At 37.0% G+C, this 16770-nt stretch overlaps 1 protein-coding gene and 1 long non-coding RNA gene across 2 annotated transcripts; both read left to right on the top strand.

Annotated features, from left to right (window-relative positions):
• The first annotated feature begins 6618 nt into the window (after positions 1–6618).
• Positions 6619–9489, top strand: LOC141362036 (uncharacterized). The gene is made up of 4 exons (XR_012367996.1): positions 6619–6776; positions 6927–7029; positions 7205–7398; positions 9403–9489. It is a non-coding gene; the product is annotated as an uncharacterized lncRNA (long non-coding RNA).
• Positions 9490–9605: 116 nt separating this feature from the next.
• LOC141362190 (uncharacterized) lies at positions 9606–13852 on the top strand. Its single transcript, XM_073864310.1, has 8 exons — positions 9606–9686; positions 9797–9883; positions 9994–10068; positions 10166–10249; positions 12265–12318; positions 12408–12619; positions 12823–12982; positions 13725–13852. The coding sequence occupies exons 1-8, from the start codon at positions 9671–9673 to the stop codon at positions 13850–13852; spliced, it is 816 nt and encodes a 271-aa protein (XP_073720411.1). The 5' UTR covers positions 9606–9670.
• Positions 13853–16770: the final 2918 nt, after the last annotated feature.

Here is a 16770-nt window from a genome sequence, read left to right as displayed (position 1 = left end):
AAAAAGAATCAGTTTTGGGTGTGACTAAGATTCAGTGTGCTGGTGACTTCTTTTTTTGAAGCGCACGATGCGAAGTTCATCACAACATGTATGTAGCTTGTCATGTGTGTGGTTCGTCGTTTCAAAATATGTGTTCTGCGCTTTGAGAGATCGTGTGTGCTTCAAGTGTCATGCCAAAATAAGTGCCTGCTGCCTCATGCGTAATCAGAGTTTACTGTTAAAGGAATAGTCCATTTTCTTAAAAGAAAAATCCTGATAAATTACTCACCACCATGTCATCCAAAATGTTGATGTCTTTCTTTGTTCAGTCGAGAAGAAATTTTTTGAGGAAAACATTGCAGGATTTTTCTCATTTTAATGGACTTTTATAGAGCTCAACACTTAATACTTAACTCAACACTTAACAGTTTTTTTCAACAGAGTTTCAAAGGACTATAAACGATCCCAAATGAGGCATAAGGGTCTTATCTAGCAAAACATCATTTTTGACAAGAAAAATAAAAAATATACACTTTTAAACCGCAACTTCTCGTCTATAGCCGGTCCTGTGATACGCCAGCGTGACCTCACACAATATGTAATGACATCAAGAGGTCACAGAGGACGAACGCGAAACTACGCCTCAGTGTTTACAAGTGTGGAGAAAGAGGACCGTTCCGAAGTTGTTGTATGTTGAATGATACTAATTAATGTCATTGTGTCAGTTTATTGTTTACAATGGTCTGCAAAGGTGCGTTTTATGTAACACGTGACCTCTCTACGTCACTACGCATTAACGTTAGGTCGCGCTGGCGTATCACAGGACCGGATATAGACGAGAAGTTGTGGTTTAAAAGTGCATATTTTCTTGTCAAAAATGACAATCGTTTTGCTAGATAAGACCCTTATGCCTCGTATGGGATCGTTTAGAGCAGTGGTTCTCAAACTTTTTCAGTGTGTGGCCCCCTCTGTGTACGGCACATTCCTTTATGGCCCCCAAAGAAAATTTATGACAAGAAACTGTTCTAAAACTCAACTTTTAATTAAACAAAACATATTAAATGATACGTAGTGCTGTTGGTTACTAGTCTTCTTATTAATTTTTTTCCATTTAATTGCACAGAATTCATGATAAATTAATTTATTTTATAAAATGTCATAAGACTGGGGCTCCCCTGGCACCATCTCACGGCCCCCCTGGGTGCCCCGGCCCCCAGTTTGAGAACCACTGGTTTATAGTCCTTTGAAACTGTGTTGAAAAAACTGTTAAGTGTTGAGTTAAGTATTAAGTGTTGGGCTCTATTAAAGTCCATTAAAATGAGAAAAATCCTGCAATGCTCTCCTCAAAAAACACAACCTCCTCTCGACTGAACAAAGAAAGACACCAACATTTTGGATTACATGGAGGTGAGTAAATTATCTGGATTTTTCTTTTAAGAAAATTGACTATTCTTTTAAGGGAGTGTCCTGCGTGTATTTAGGGAATGTGAGCGTCTCTTTAATCATAAACAGTTTTGACACGTGTGCAGCAGGCATTTATTTTGACAAAACACGTGATGCACCCAGAATCTCTCCACACGCAGGACACATATTTTGAAAAAGGGAACCACACACATGACAATCCGATCAGTTATTTTGAATAAGTGCATCCTCGTAAGAGTAGTCACGAGCTGCCACTGCTAAGATTTTAGGTGATTGCAACAAAGCAAAAAGCAGGTGTGGTTCTAGGATTTCATTCTTAGGAAGCTGTAGCCCTCAGTGAGGATGTGATGAAAGCATTGTGATGGCTTTTTGTAAATCAGGACCAGTATTATTATATTTAGGGATGCACCGATACCACTTTTTCCATCTCCGATCCGATTCCGATACCCGAATTCTGAGTATCGGCCGATTCCGATACCTGCCGATCCGATACTGCTGTATTTTTCTTGAACAATTTAAAACACACACACACACACACACACACACACACACACACACACACACACACACACACACACACACACACACACACACACTATATAAATGTGTATAGTGCTTTCTGCTAAATCTAGCATAATATAATTATATTATATATAATTATAATTTTTAAGTAAAAACCAATCATTTAAAATGATTTACAAGTTACAAGAACTTTAGTCATTATTAACCATGGCAGTGTTTAGGAGAAAATAAAATAGGCACGTTTGATCAAATAAGTATGCTAAATATATTTTCCTTAATTGCGCAAAAAGTCACAGTAAAAAAGCTTTAGTGTGCAGATGGTTATTTTGGGAATTATGCACTTAACCGGACCTTTTATGCACATTCAAGGTGCAGAATTGATGCGCCTAACTCATATTGAGTGCGCAATACTGTGCTTCCTGGGTGCAGCATTGGTGCTCTAGATTAGAAGCATCCTCACATGGGAATCCTCGCTCCGCAATGGAAAGTTACGTTCATAACTATTAAAACACAAAGAGATTTGATGCATCGTGTGCTCAGCACATACTGAATTGCATCCATCCAACAGCTTACTGAGACTTTATCAAATAAGATCTTTAAAATAGCCTAAAGTTATTGACTGTACGTGTGTTGAATGACGCGTTTCATCCGTCCGCTTCACCTGTGAATTAACTCAGCACATAGTGAATTGCATCCATCCAACAGCTTACTGAGACTTTATAAAATCAGATATTTAATAAAGCCTAACGTTACAGTTATCTTGTGTGTGTGCATGTGTTGAATGATGCGTTTTCATCCGTTCGCTTCTCACCAGTGGATTAACTAAGTTTGCAAGTAAGTTAACTTACAGTGTTTCTGTGAACATTAATATCTTTAAATGTGCGTTTGTTCCTTCACATGAAGCTATTGAGTGTAAGATGACTTTGATTATAGTGCATAAAAACGTTTATGGTGCTTTTATAATACTTTGTCGTTTTAATCGCTTGTCAGTGACAACCATGGGTAACATGCAGTATCGGAATTGGATCAGTCCTGTTAGTCCGATATCCGATCCAGCAAAAAAGGCCGGATCGGCCCGAATACCAATCCAGAATATCGGATCGGTGCATCCCTAATTATATTAATAGAATTTATATACATATGAGTTGGGCGATAAACTGGTACTTATGATAAACTGCCTCGTATTGTTTTCAGCAAACCAAAACATTTTAATATCACCAAGGTATTTGTTTCAGAGATCTGTTTAGCCAGACCGATCAATAAATACAGATGATGATCCCGTCTATATATTACTCTCCTATAGACCTTTTGCGACTAGCCATCACAGTTATGTCACTGCAAGCTGTGCACGCAATGTGATGGCAGAAAAACAGTGGAAACTAATTATACACAAGTGAAACAAGCAGGATTACTTACTAGAAAATGTCTTCTTGTGCTGTTGAGTGTCAGAGTAGGAATGCCTTAAAAAAGATGGCCTTAATTTTATAAAATACCTTCGTCAAAGACACCATTTGAAGGATAATCATAGCCGTTTATGGTTGCAAGCCCTCAAACGGACAGACTGGAATGATGAAATCATCTGTGGCCGGTTGCATAAATGTAGTCGTGAAGTTAAGTCTTAAAGTTTCTTAAGAACAAGTTTTTTGTTTTTTTTTGTTTTGTTTTTAGTTTGTTTTAGTGTGTCTCTGTAAGCATGGCGAATGCACCCTCCTACTGGACCTTGAAGCGAAAATCCAGAAAAAGAGTTAACCAACAATTGGATTCAATTCAGTCTGGTGTTGGATATAGGGAGGACAATTTACCAGTTGAAAATGAAGAACATCATAATGACCATGTGGAATGCGAGTTATCGTTCTCTGATGAGTTAGATTCTTCAGAGTCTGATAATAGTAGTTCTGCTGAAGAAGAGGAGGTTCATCTGAAAAGTAGATTGGCAACCTGGGCATTGGAGGAAAACATAACACACAGTGCATTGAACAGTTTATTGAACATTCTAAGGTATCATCATTCATCATTGCCAGCTGATGCAAGAACACTGCTTGGGACTTCACGGTCAGAGTCAGTTGTTGTCCAGGAAAAGGCTGGTGGGAAATACTATTACTTTGGAATCCTGAAGTCAATGAAGACCACCTTGGAGGCAAATAAGTGCTGCTTGGCAAATGGCATTTGCATAGAACTTCAAGCAAATGTAGATGGGTTGCCAGTTTTTAAAAGTTCGCAGACCCAGTTCTGGCCCATTCTTGGAGTTATCAAGAACCTCCCTCAGCATCAGCCATTTGTGATCGAGCTTTTCTGTGGTACCAGCAAGCCATCACTCAATGAGTACCTGGAAGATTTTGTGGCTGAAGTTGTTGCACTGGAGAAAGGAATTACATTTCAAGGACTTTCCATGAGGGTGAAACTGTGCTCAATGGTCTGTGATGCTCCAGCCAGAGCTTTTTTGAAGAATGTTAAAGGACACACAGGCTACTCGGGGTGTGAAAAATGTGTGCAGGAGGGGGAATATGTGAACAATCGGGTGATATTTCCTCAAACTAATGCCTGCCTTCGCACTGACAAAGACTTTAGAGAAATGGCAGATGAAGGGCATCATCTCGGATCTTCACCTCTAGTTGCCACATCTTTGAACATGGTCAGTGGGTTTCCTTTAGACTACATGCATCTTGTCTGCCTGGGTGTCATGAGGCGACTCTTGTACCTGTGGCTCAAGGGTCCACTGGCTAGCAGGCTCTCAGGTGTACAGGTGAAAATCTTATCTGAAAAGCTGTTGAAGATCAGAAAATGTGTACCAGTAGAGTTTGCACGAAGGCCAAGATCTTTGAAAGAGGTAGACAGATGGAAAGCCTCTGAATTCCGCCAGTTCCTGCTCTACACTGGTCCTGTTCTCCTTAAAGACTTCCTGCATACTTCAGTGTACCAGCACTTCTTACTTTTGTTTGTTGGGGTGTTTATACTGTCAAACAAGGCACTGCTTGAGGAATACACAGAGTATGCAAATAACGTGCTTGTGTTGTTCGTTCAGCACTTTGGAAAGCTGTATGGTGACATGTACCTTTCCTACAATGTGCACAATCTTGTACACCTTGCCCAAGATGTCAAAGTACATGGTAATCTGGATTCTTTCAGTGCTTTCAAATTTGAAAATTTCATGCAACAACTGAAAAGGCTTGTCAGAAAACCAGAATCTCCTTGCTGCCAGGTTGTTAAGAGGCTTGGGGAGAGAGAGTCTGTACAAATGCAGAGAGTTGAACGTTTAGGTGTCAGGAGAGAACACGCATCTGGACCTGTACCACCACTATTTCACTGTGCACAACAGTACACCCAGTATAACACAGAGCTCTACACCCTTAAACTTGACCAAGCCAACAGCCATGTCTGCATTCAGGGTAAGGTAGCAAAGATCCGGAATATAATTGTGGAGAAAGAAGAGGTATACCTTGTCTACTCTACATTTGGCCATCAAGAGTGCTTTTTTGAGTACCCCACATCTTCCTCTACATTTGGCATATATTTAGTTGATGGCCTCTTGGATATGACACAGCACTGCAGTATTGGACTGGTGGAAGGGAAGGTTTTCCTTATACCTCATGGAAGACGATTTGTTGCTGTACCTCTAATACATATCAACTGACAATTTAAACTCCATCCAACCAGAACTGTTTCATCTCCTGATCTCTCAGACTGTTGTTTGATCTTTCGACCATTGTATAAAGTTGTGTATGTTGTATGTATTATGTCTGTCTTTCTGTCTCTGTGTTTGTCAGTTACCCTGTCTTTCCATCCATATGTTTTTGTGTCTGTCTATTTATATAGCCGTCTCCCCTTTTGTCCACCCCCTGTGTTGCAGCCTCTCCTGTCACCAAAGCTTTTTACTCTAATCTGCCTGCGTCTCCTTCCCTGCACAGTAAATAAATAAATAAAAAATTTCACTATTGTGTCATGCAGGGTTTAAAGTTAACATTTTATCTCACTAACAACTTTCACATTTTCAGTAAGTTAGGCCTGCAGTCAAACTATAGCCAAGTTAAAATAACTGTGTAAGCATAAATAACAGTTAAGACTCAAATGGTAATTAACTAACTCCCTTTGCATTAAAACGCAAAACTGAAAACGATTTTTTAATGCCATTGGAGGCTACAATGCTATACAGTACGTAACCATATTCACACTTGTATACACAGTTTTCTTGTGGTAAAGATGGTGGGCAGACCATTGGTGTAATGTGTGGACTAGGGCAGGTAAAGGTAGCAGATCCATGTGCAGTTTGGTTTAATAAAACAAAAGAAGCAGAATTACGGTGGGCAAAAGCATACAAACATCCATGAGCATTCAACATTACATACATTCAACAACTGACAAAATATAACTGAAACATGGGCTACATAGCTACATATACAAATATGTGGACAAACAAGCTAACAAGACCCTTGCTTGTATTCTTACTTGAGTGATATTAGGTTATTAACCTTTATTTTTTCTGCATTTGATGGATGGGCAGCTGCCAACTTTAAACTCTGGTGTTGTGATATGAATTGATTGTGAGAGATTTTCTGATAAAATACATTATGCATCATACAACCAGGTAGTATGTATTATTTTACCAAACTAAACAGTAATTCAAGTACACTTTGTTTTGTTAATCTTCTGATATTAGGTAAATATGTACCTAATAGTACATTTTGAGGAGGACAACAAAACTGACCCGGTGGCAAAGGAGTGGTTTTCTGATGGCCTTGCCTGGTGGCCCCCATTCAGGGACAAGTTCCACATTCTACGTAGTGTACAAAAAAGGGTTGTTCCTTGCCCGTTAAAGGGCTGGAAACAATTTGCTGCACGTGTGCTCTACGAATCAGGTAGTTTTAAAAGTAGAAAAATGCAGTTGAGTACTACACCATCTGGTGTTGCTTTGTTATTTACATGTTTTGATATTGTTACCTGCTATCTCTACTTATATGTGGTTTATGTTATACTTGAATAGTTAAAATGCTAAATGTTATTTACAGATTCAATTGACAAAATACAAGAAAAATGGGAAAGGTCGTGTGTGACATCAGACCTAAACACAGACAAAGAACAAGAACCTACAATTGCACGCCAACGAAGAAAGTAAGTACTTTTTATATATAACAAATCCTCATTGTATTATTGAGTTTTGACTGTGTAACAAAATCTATGGAACTATGTTGTGCCTTTATGTTTAAGGGAAATATTGTCATATATACACATTTGCTTGTATTGCATAACATTCTTTAAAAAACTAAAAATCTGTTGTTTAATTTAGACCAAAACGTCTCAGATCACCATCTCCCTCATCAACATCACCACTTCCATCAGAGGAAGATGACCATCTGACAACACAATCTTGTCCACCCAAAACACCAAAAAGGGTTCATCGTTTCCCTCCAAAGAATCTACCAGCCCCTCCTCTTATACCTGTGGTCAAAGGACCAATGAGCACAGATACCGTCAGAGCTGGTAAGCTTATTAATGTGGCAACATAAGTCACATCTAAGACTCAACATTGCTAGACATTTAAAGGAACAGTATGTAGGATTGTGGCTAAAACTGGTATTGCAATAACAAAACTTGTGACTAAAACTGGTACTGCAATCACACAACTGCTGGCCAATACACAAAATCACAACATAAACATCAGTTGAGGGCTGCAACTCCACTTTTTAAATGAGAATATCCTGGCCAGACCACTGTTGTCAGTGATATAAGTATATGAAATGAAAATTATTTCTAAATGTCTAGTGACATATCAGGGCCATTTTATGATTAATTTATATAAATTTCTTACATACTGTTCCTTTAAATTGATACAATATATAAATGTTCTGTTATCTTACAAATATCTTAACAAATGTACTGATCTACACAGATATACACAGAAAATGTTTTATTAAACATTTTTATAAGCTATTATTACCCTACTATTATGGAACAGCAGCATTGTTAGTTAATTAAATATATATTTGCTTGCTGTTCATAAAATTTTGTTTAAACACTAGCACGCTTCGATGTCTGGAAACAAAACATCAGCATTTCTGTAAGAAAATAACATTAGCCTACAGCTTTTTAAAATACCCTACTTTTAAGTAGTCTAATGGCGTTTTTACACCTTATCTTTTTTAACACCTTTCTCTTAAATCGAATCGTGGATAGCTATCTGATCAATCTGTCATTTACACTTTAAGATTCTAGTGACCAGATGTAAAAAGGACATTAAAGGTTCTTACCAAATATATGCAAGCTCCATTTAAACATTCACTCAAACTAATACAAATTGGCCAACAATTCTTGCTTTGCTACTGGAATTTTTCAGCTGCTCTGTTCCACACATTAAAAGAATACACACAAAGTTGGATTTTATAGTAAACTCCCTTTCAATTGGTCCTGCGAACTGTGATGCAGGTCAGCCAGTAATTTCAGAGTAATGTGTGCATGCGTGTCTCTGTCTCTCGCTTGAGGTTTGGTGTTAAGGCTGCTCGATAATGGGAAAAATCATAATCCTGATTAAGTAGTATGATTACAATTCAATGCATTTGTTTAGTGTTGTTGCAGGCTGCATATGTCAAGCAGTGGTGCCTTCTGAAGTGCTTTTTTAACACATCGTTCTAGCTAAACGCGATTCATAGTTTAAACACGGGGAATGGTTTTGGTACAACTCACTTGAAATGCATATAACTTTACAAACATAAACAGGATTACTACCTGGTGATCTGACTTTGGATAGATGCGACTCGAGCACAGCTCTCTGCATGTGCGAGAGACATAGAGGCGCCAAGATGCACCTTTATATTTTACATTAAAATATTTTATATTTAAACAAATCAAATCAAACACACCTGAGCAAACATGGTCTTCATGATCACTAGAAAATCACAGGTGGGTAATTTGATTAGGGTTGGAGCTAAACTCTGTAGTGCTCCAGCCCTCCAGGGTAAGACTGGAGGAACCCTGCTCTAAGTCTTGTAAGTAAGGCCTGCAAGATGAATAAAAATGACCATTGCCTCACGCTTCCACATGAGTCACAGGACAGGTCGCAGCAAAAAAACATTTATGGGCTGTTTAAAGCCTCCTTAATGTCTTTTTACTCGCATTCAGGTGTTTTCATTGCACAAATCGTGATATGGTGTTGTGCTCTTCAGTTTCTGCTGTCTCTTGCTAAGTATAACATTCTAACACCGCTTTGTTTCACCGCAATTCTGGGTTTACCCTGCAAAAGCTTTTGAACAGGGTTTCATAATCCTGGGTTAATTACAATTACAGCCTCTAAATTAAAAGTGTGAAATACTCCTTAATTCCTTAAAGATAAGTTTAGAACAAACACATACCCCGGGGTACGGACAAACTGCAAAGCTAATTAGAGGGTTTTGCATCTGACCTCTTCATTTCATCTGAAAAATTCTCAAAATACCTATAGGGTCAGATATGCTTGCTTTGTCTTTGTGTAATCTTTTCATTTCATAACAGCGATTTCACAGGCTCGGCCAGTGTCCTCCAACAGTGACCATGACCCACTTCCATTCTGGCAACCCAGTAACATGGGCTCTTCTCAATGTAAGTGAGATAAATCAGTGAAGATTTGGTGTATCTGAAAAAATTACAGAAGGTGTCAGATGACAGACATAATAGTCTAAATTTTTGATTATCTTTTCATTTCATAACAGTGATTTCACAGGCTCGAACTGTATCCTCCAACACCAACCATGGGCCTGTTTCAGTCTGGCAACCCAATAACATGGACTCTTCTCAACGTAAGAGAGATGACCTAGTAAAGATATGTTGTATTTAAAAAAGGTACAGAGGGCTTCTGGTTGCAAACACATGATAGTCTAATGTTTTGGTTATTTTAATTTCATAACAGCGATATCACAGGCCCGACCAGTATCCTCTAACAGTATCCATAGCCCTGTTACAGCCTGGCAACCTAGCTGTATAGACTCTTCTCAATGTAAGAGAACAGATATTGAATATAAATGTGTAAAAAACACAGAATTAGGTATTTCTGATTATATTTGTTGTATGTGTGACTATCATTAATAAATTATTTCTTATTTAAAGGCATGACATCAAATTTGAGTCTAGAATTGTCCAGCTCAGAGACAGAATGTCATCAAAGACCAACTTACACTGAATGTAAGCATCTATCAGAAATTTCTTGTGCAGAGTTCATAGATTATGTTGGGTTCATTTAAAAATAATAACATTAAGTAATGATTTTTAAAATTCCAAGTAACAACAGTTAGAAGGAGGCCAGGCGAGGTGGAGGCACGGCATCCAACTCCATTGTCCGATGCAGGGCTGGACTTTTCTGAGCGTAAGCAAGATTAATTATCCTATTATATTGTTTTATTTTTAACCAATGCTGTATGATAAAGTTTTTGATGGTGGCCAAAATAGTCCAAACTGTTCTGGGGGGGAAATAAACGCCTTTTGATTCTACTGATGTGATTTTGTAAGAGAAATATCCATATTTAACACTTTACAAACTAAAATAATTAGCTTTCGTTAGAGGCCAATATGCATTATGCATACCATATGTTGCGTAAGATCTATTGACAATATACTCTTGTGATAACCGTGCATTATGAGTTGTTTTAGTTACAGATAGAGATAACTCAGTATCTTCTTGTCTTATATTGAAATCCTCTGCCATTGTCTTTAAAATCCTTGTTTTAGTTGTGACTGGCATTGTTGTTTTACTTCCTGCTCTGTGGCCCTCCGCATTCATCACTATAAATGGTGTGTAAGCTACTAGAGGTTGACAGATATGTGTTTTTCAGGGCCGATGTCGATATCGAGTATTGCAGGTCGAGTAGACCGATAACCAATATTTCAAACCAATATGTCTGGTGTAAAATGAAAATTAATGTCAAAGACACAGGCTCTGACAAAAACTGTCAGTGCTTTGAATTTTTTTATTTTGACTTAAGAAATGTTAATTATAACACTCATATTAATAATAACAAAAAAGCAGGAAACACCTATAAACTATAAGGAATAATTGACGACAGGGCATTGAATTATAAGAAAATAATGCACGCCCAAGGTGGTAAAGTGTTCCTGCAGGTTTGCATTATTTTTGAATAATTCATAGGACTGGAGTGAATTATTGCTCTTATACCACGTTTATAACAAACATTGAGCTTGTGTCTATTTTTAAGACATTTGACAAGTTAGGTGTGTGGTTTACAGAAGAAATAATCAATACCCATGGAACATTTCTTAACCAATCAGAATAAAGTGTTCAACAGCCCTGTGGTATATAATCATTTATTATAATACATAAATATTTAATTGCTTTATAGCTTTGTTGTGTATGTTGTTGAAAAGACCACAAATGTTTTCATGAAGCTATAACATTAATACCATATAGGGGCATGTAGTTGGTTCACTATAGCCTATTCTTTAAGTATATATGTCAATGTAGTAGAATAAAAAGCCTTATATAGTCAATTTCACAGCAACTACAACAGTGATGAATTTCTGAGGTAATTTTATGTTATAGACCTCAGCAATGACCTTCTCCACAGAGTCATCTGTTATTTCAAATCTGCATTCACTTGAAGTTCAAATAGATTTGATTGGCTGTCAATGGTTTATCTTTCATCAGTTGGAAAAAATGCTCAAAGTGATCTCAAAGATATTGTTCATTGTATCTTCATTGTTATAGTTGTTGTGTGAACTCCGCCATTCTCTTTAAAATAAAACGATCTTTAAATCTATATTTTTTATAGTTATCATTATAATGTGAACACCCTTTAGCGTAAAAGTTTCACAACATCTAGATCTACTGCATGCAAAAGACTTAACTACACAGCTTGTAATGATTTGCCTATGGTAAGCGTATCTTAATAGACCCCTTCAAGGTTTGTAAATATTGAATGACTATCGGGTGCGCGCGCAGCATGGGGTCAAACTGTTCATACCATTTAGGCTTTCTAGTTTAATCTAACAGGTCTGAAAAATGATGACTTACCTGAAATGAAGTGAGCACTACAAACACAAGCCTCTTTGATATTTGCATTAATTGCTTGCAGCCACAGATGTTGCATTTTTTGTTTTTGAAATTCTGCAGGAATCCCGAAAAACCTAACGGCAGACCTGGTGCGATTTTCAAAGCCCACTACGCAAGTAGGCATTTTTGACGATACCGAATAATACGCAACTCAATCTGCTGTAATGACTTTTCTGACCCCGACATGCGTAGTGGGAACCGCCTGTGACGAACAGTGAAGGGGTCTATATATTAATAAGAAAATTAGCTACCTTTACATACTGCACTGAATGTTAACTACATGTGACACATTTGAAACATCCTTCTTATCCTAGAATCAAGACACCGCCTTCCTAATACCCACCAACTCATCCCAACTAATTGCACTGGTATGTTTGGTCACATCTTCTCCTTGATGTTGATAACCTCCTCTTTTAAAGATAAGTGTAAAAAATAAATTTTACTGTATTTCTAACAGCGGTTGAAAGGCTTGTCCTGGAGCAACTTGGGGAACTTCACCTCAAGGTGGACCATTTAACTGCAACTGTACAGTCACTCTGTCAAAACAGGGCTCAAAATCAACAACCCCAAAGCAGTGACTATGACCACTTACTTCCCATTTCCACTTTGGAAGAGCTGAACCGCTTTGATGAGAAACTTCGGCAAGATATTGATTTTAAGAAACATGTGGTATGTCTTCTAATACATCAAACATGAAAATCTAAAACATCAAAATGGGGAGTTGATTAGTTGAGTCAATTGTTTGTCTAGGCCTGCACAAATCTAAGCAGGAGGGTTGAACTTAGGTGTTCCAAACGAAATAGACATGTGACAGAAAATAGCATTTTGATTGTCTGTAGTAACATTTGCTTTAATTCTGTTTTTCATTACAGATTGCAAAGCTGTCCATAACTGGGGGGAACTCTGTTAAAAAAACAGTGTGGCGAGTGTGCAGGAAAGTATTTTCTCCAGAACTTGCCACCCAGTTAAATTGGTGCGGGAGAGGACAGAAGACTGGCATCAAGTCGCGACCAGTGCATGAAATTCTACAGTGTAAGTTTAACTAGCTCAGCAGTAAGTAAGGATGTACTTGTTTGTCATTTTTTCATTTTAATTATTGCATTGGTCTGAAAAACAAAAAACCTTTATGAAACATAAATGTTTTATACAACGTGCATCTATCTGCACAAAATGCAAGACTCAAACTACCGGTAAGTTATGCACTGGACAGAAAGTTTAACTCCTGTGGTGGATGCACACTATAACCATAACAGCGCACCTAAAACACATCCAGTCAAAGTACAAAGATTCATAACATTAGTAAGCAGCTTTAAGTCTTTTGCTATCATTTTAGCGATTAGCTGTGTCTTCTCTCACTTGTGTTCAGTCAAGATGTTATGTTCGTATGGCTCTCTGGAATCTCTTGACATTTGATGTTTAAATATGAGATGATAACCCATTTAACTTGTGATGGCACTACATTTTGCACCTGACTGACTGTATTTCACATTACCTTATTTTCTACATTAATGAGCAAAACCTCATCAAGACTCTTTTTTTACTGTCAGTCTAGGCTTAGGGTTACAAGTTTAAGGGAGAGTGATGTGTGATATTTTTGAATGGAAGGTAAACGGTTAGAATGTATTGTGTATATTATATCAGGTGTAATGTTAGTATTTAGTGACTTGCACCACCACATATTATTATTTTAGCTGATATGTGGATTAGTGTTGGTACAATTGGTACTTCCCTGTACTGATAGTGTTTGTTTTTTCCTTCATAATTTCTCTTGTAGTGTCGGTTTCTAAGAATGGTGCCCTGCCACACATCACAGAGGCAGAGATTGAAACGGCAATCCAAAACTGGCTCAGGCTTAGCCAAGATAGACTTGGAGGGCGGAGGAGGCAAAGACCGGAGCGTTAAAGGTGAGCCAATCAGTGAAACTACATCTCAACAGCTGTAGCAAAAGATACAAATGTTTTTTTTTTCACAAAGTCTGATGCTTCAGTGTTTTTATCTTTTTGTCAGATGCTGCTTTGTTATATATAAGGGATAATCAATGGCTTGTCGTTCATTTAAGGATTTTAAATGCAAGATGTGAGTTGCGAAGTGCATTTAAAATTGTTTAATGCATGGCAGACTGTTGAATATCCTTCTTATTCCATGGCCATTTGACAACTTATAGACAATTTAAAACTAGTGTTGTTCATTGCAGATCAATATTTTAAGAATGAGTAAAAATGACAGTAATTTTTGATCAGTTACGTCACAATAAATTTGCCTACTTTAAATCCGAGACAGGCAGACATAAGGTAGGGTGATAATATTACATTTATTTAAATGAAATATTTATTTAAAATATTTAGAAAGAGAAAGGATCTCTAATAGCTGAAGTTTGCTTCAAGTGTACTTAAAAATAGACATGAAGAAGTGCTTTAAAATTATATTTATTGAAATGCATTTAAGGCAATTAAAATCAAACTGAAAATCTTCAGCAGTTTAAACTTGACTTTTTAGTCAGGAGGAAGAAGTTCTAGGAGGGAAAACACCTTAAGAGAGCCAAACATAGCTGATTCTATGGGATATACTTTATAATAGACACAATTTTATAAAAACATTTTAAATAATATATACTTCACTTCCGATTTGGACTCACAGACTGATTCATGAGCTAGGGAACTTATTGAGACACACAGAAAGTGTTTAAAAACAACTTTTGAGCCTATGGATGTGTGACCATCCGCTCTGGTGGCAGCTTTCTCCAGTCACAGTTATGTGATGTGAACGTATGGCTCAAGTGTTTAAAGGCAGAGTCCACGATGTTTGAAAAACGCTTTGGAAAAGGAGACAGGCCGACTACCAAAACACACTTATAGCCATTCAGCAGTAAGGAGTGTGTCTACTAACCGACATCCTTGCCGGGTTGCGTATGTGTGGGGCGGGTCTATCAACAGAAGGTCCAGATTCTACTGGGGTGGGCCGTGTTTTGTTTAGGTGATTTCAAATATCAACATTGGCTTTCAAACATCATGGACTCCGCCTTTAAAGAAGCCTCCTTTGCTTATTCTAAAATGACCAATAGGTGATTGAATGATGCAAACGGTGAAGTGGTTAATGTGATGATAGTAGTAGAATATTCCATGACTGGGAAAGGCTCTTAGCCAATCAGATTTGAGAACTGGTGTATAACAATATGCATATCTATTTATCTACGTTTTCTTTAGATGCACCCTGATGTTTACGTTTCATTGTTAAATATGGCCTACTGTACAAACATAAAAATGCTATAAAATGAATAAAGTGCATTTTAATGAACAAGGGAATTTTTTGTATTTAGACTTAAATTTCCCTTTTATTTAACTAGATCATTCAGGGCCCAGTAGATGTCTGAAAACGTTTTTGCTTAATATTGGATTTGTGCCTCCACAAGAACAATAGGAAGAAAGGAGCTATATATTTTTACAAACATGTGGCATTTTTAGATGAAATCATTACTGCTTTCATCGTCTTTTGTTTCAGAGGTGACATGATATCAGCGGTTACTCTTGAATTTGCCTAGATAAGCCAGTAGCCTCGCTAGTCAATAGTCTGGACACACCTACTCATTTATGGGTCTTTCTTTTCCTGACTATTTCTACGTTGAAATTCAAAACAGCACATCCATGTAGTAAACAAAACTGTAAACAAAGCTAAATTTAGCCAGTTAATGGGGTGATGACTGAAATTCAGTCTTAATTTTAAGAACCACCTTAACATAGACACTTAGAATGATTTGCCAACAGAGTTCCTATACATGTTGACAATTTGGCTACTTTTTGTTTAATAATGTTAATTGATAAGCATTCCAGCTGACTATTTCATGTATACTATATAAGTTAAAATAACTTAAGATAAACGATAGTATATTGAAATTACTTGTAAATCTGAGTTGATTAAACAAAGGGGCAAAGGATTTTTATACAGCGTGGGTTCTTCAATGTTTATTGGTTTAATATAAAATCAACCACTGGCATGATTTTAAATGTGTGATGTTCACATGTCTCTCACTGGCTTTCATATATTCTATTAAATTTAGAAGGCAATACTTAAAAAGACTAAATATTTGCGACATTTGAGACATTGCATTATTAAGCTCTTAATTCGAGTTTAATAATGACCAAAGGTTGTGTCTAATATAATGTGTACATAGTAAGCACTGAATTGCACTGATCTAAAGTAAGTGTACAATAAAATGTAGTTTATAAACTTAAATTTTGTATATAGAAACGAATAAGATATTAATATAAACAAATACTACTAATATTATAAACTGCAAAAATCATTGCACAATTTCTAAGTAAATGGGAAAGATAATGATATACTTGGGTACAGAGACCGTCTAAGTGACTAAAATGTCATGTATAGAGGATCCTGTAGATGATAATGTTGAATTAATTTGTAGAAAGTTATATTTATGTTATGAGAAGATTTTGAGACACCGAGTGTTTTTTTGCCACAAAATAAAACGTAAAATTATACAAAATAAAAATAAAACGAGAACCATTTTTTATGGCAGAAGAGCACTAGTTTGCAGCACCTACACCTCTGGTGCAGTAACATCATCACATGTTACTGCGCCAGAGGTCAAATGCTGCAAACTAAGTGTTCTTCCGCCATACAATATGTTCTAATTTTTAGCCACTTAAAAAGTTGCAACATTTTATTTTGTGCCACCATACTTACTCATGTAACTACTCATGTAACAGTCTTTAAATAGGGAAAATATGGAAGTGTTTGGTAGCTTCTAAATTCATCCCTGTTTGGAGCCATAGGAATGAATGGGGCTAGGCTAAATGCTAATA

Source organism: Misgurnus anguillicaudatus, chromosome 25 (genome assembly GCF_027580225.2).
Source record: "Misgurnus anguillicaudatus chromosome 25, ASM2758022v2, whole genome shotgun sequence".
Taxonomy (NCBI): Eukaryota; Metazoa; Chordata; class Actinopteri; order Cypriniformes; family Cobitidae; genus Misgurnus; species Misgurnus anguillicaudatus.
This window is presented reverse-complemented; position numbering and strand designations above follow the sequence as displayed.

What these genes read in the sequence shown, in the direction of transcription:
- LOC141362190 (XM_073864310.1), top strand. An exon ending in CTGTATAGACTCTTCTCAAT is followed by an intron (nt 9,884 to 9,993) that starts GTAAGAGAACAG and finishes TCTTATTTAAAG; the next exon opens with GCATGACATCAAATTTGAGT. An exon ending in TTGATTTTAAGAAACATGTG is followed by an intron (nt 12,620 to 12,822) that starts GTATGTCTTCTA and finishes TTTTCATTACAG; the next exon opens with ATTGCAAAGCTGTCCATAAC.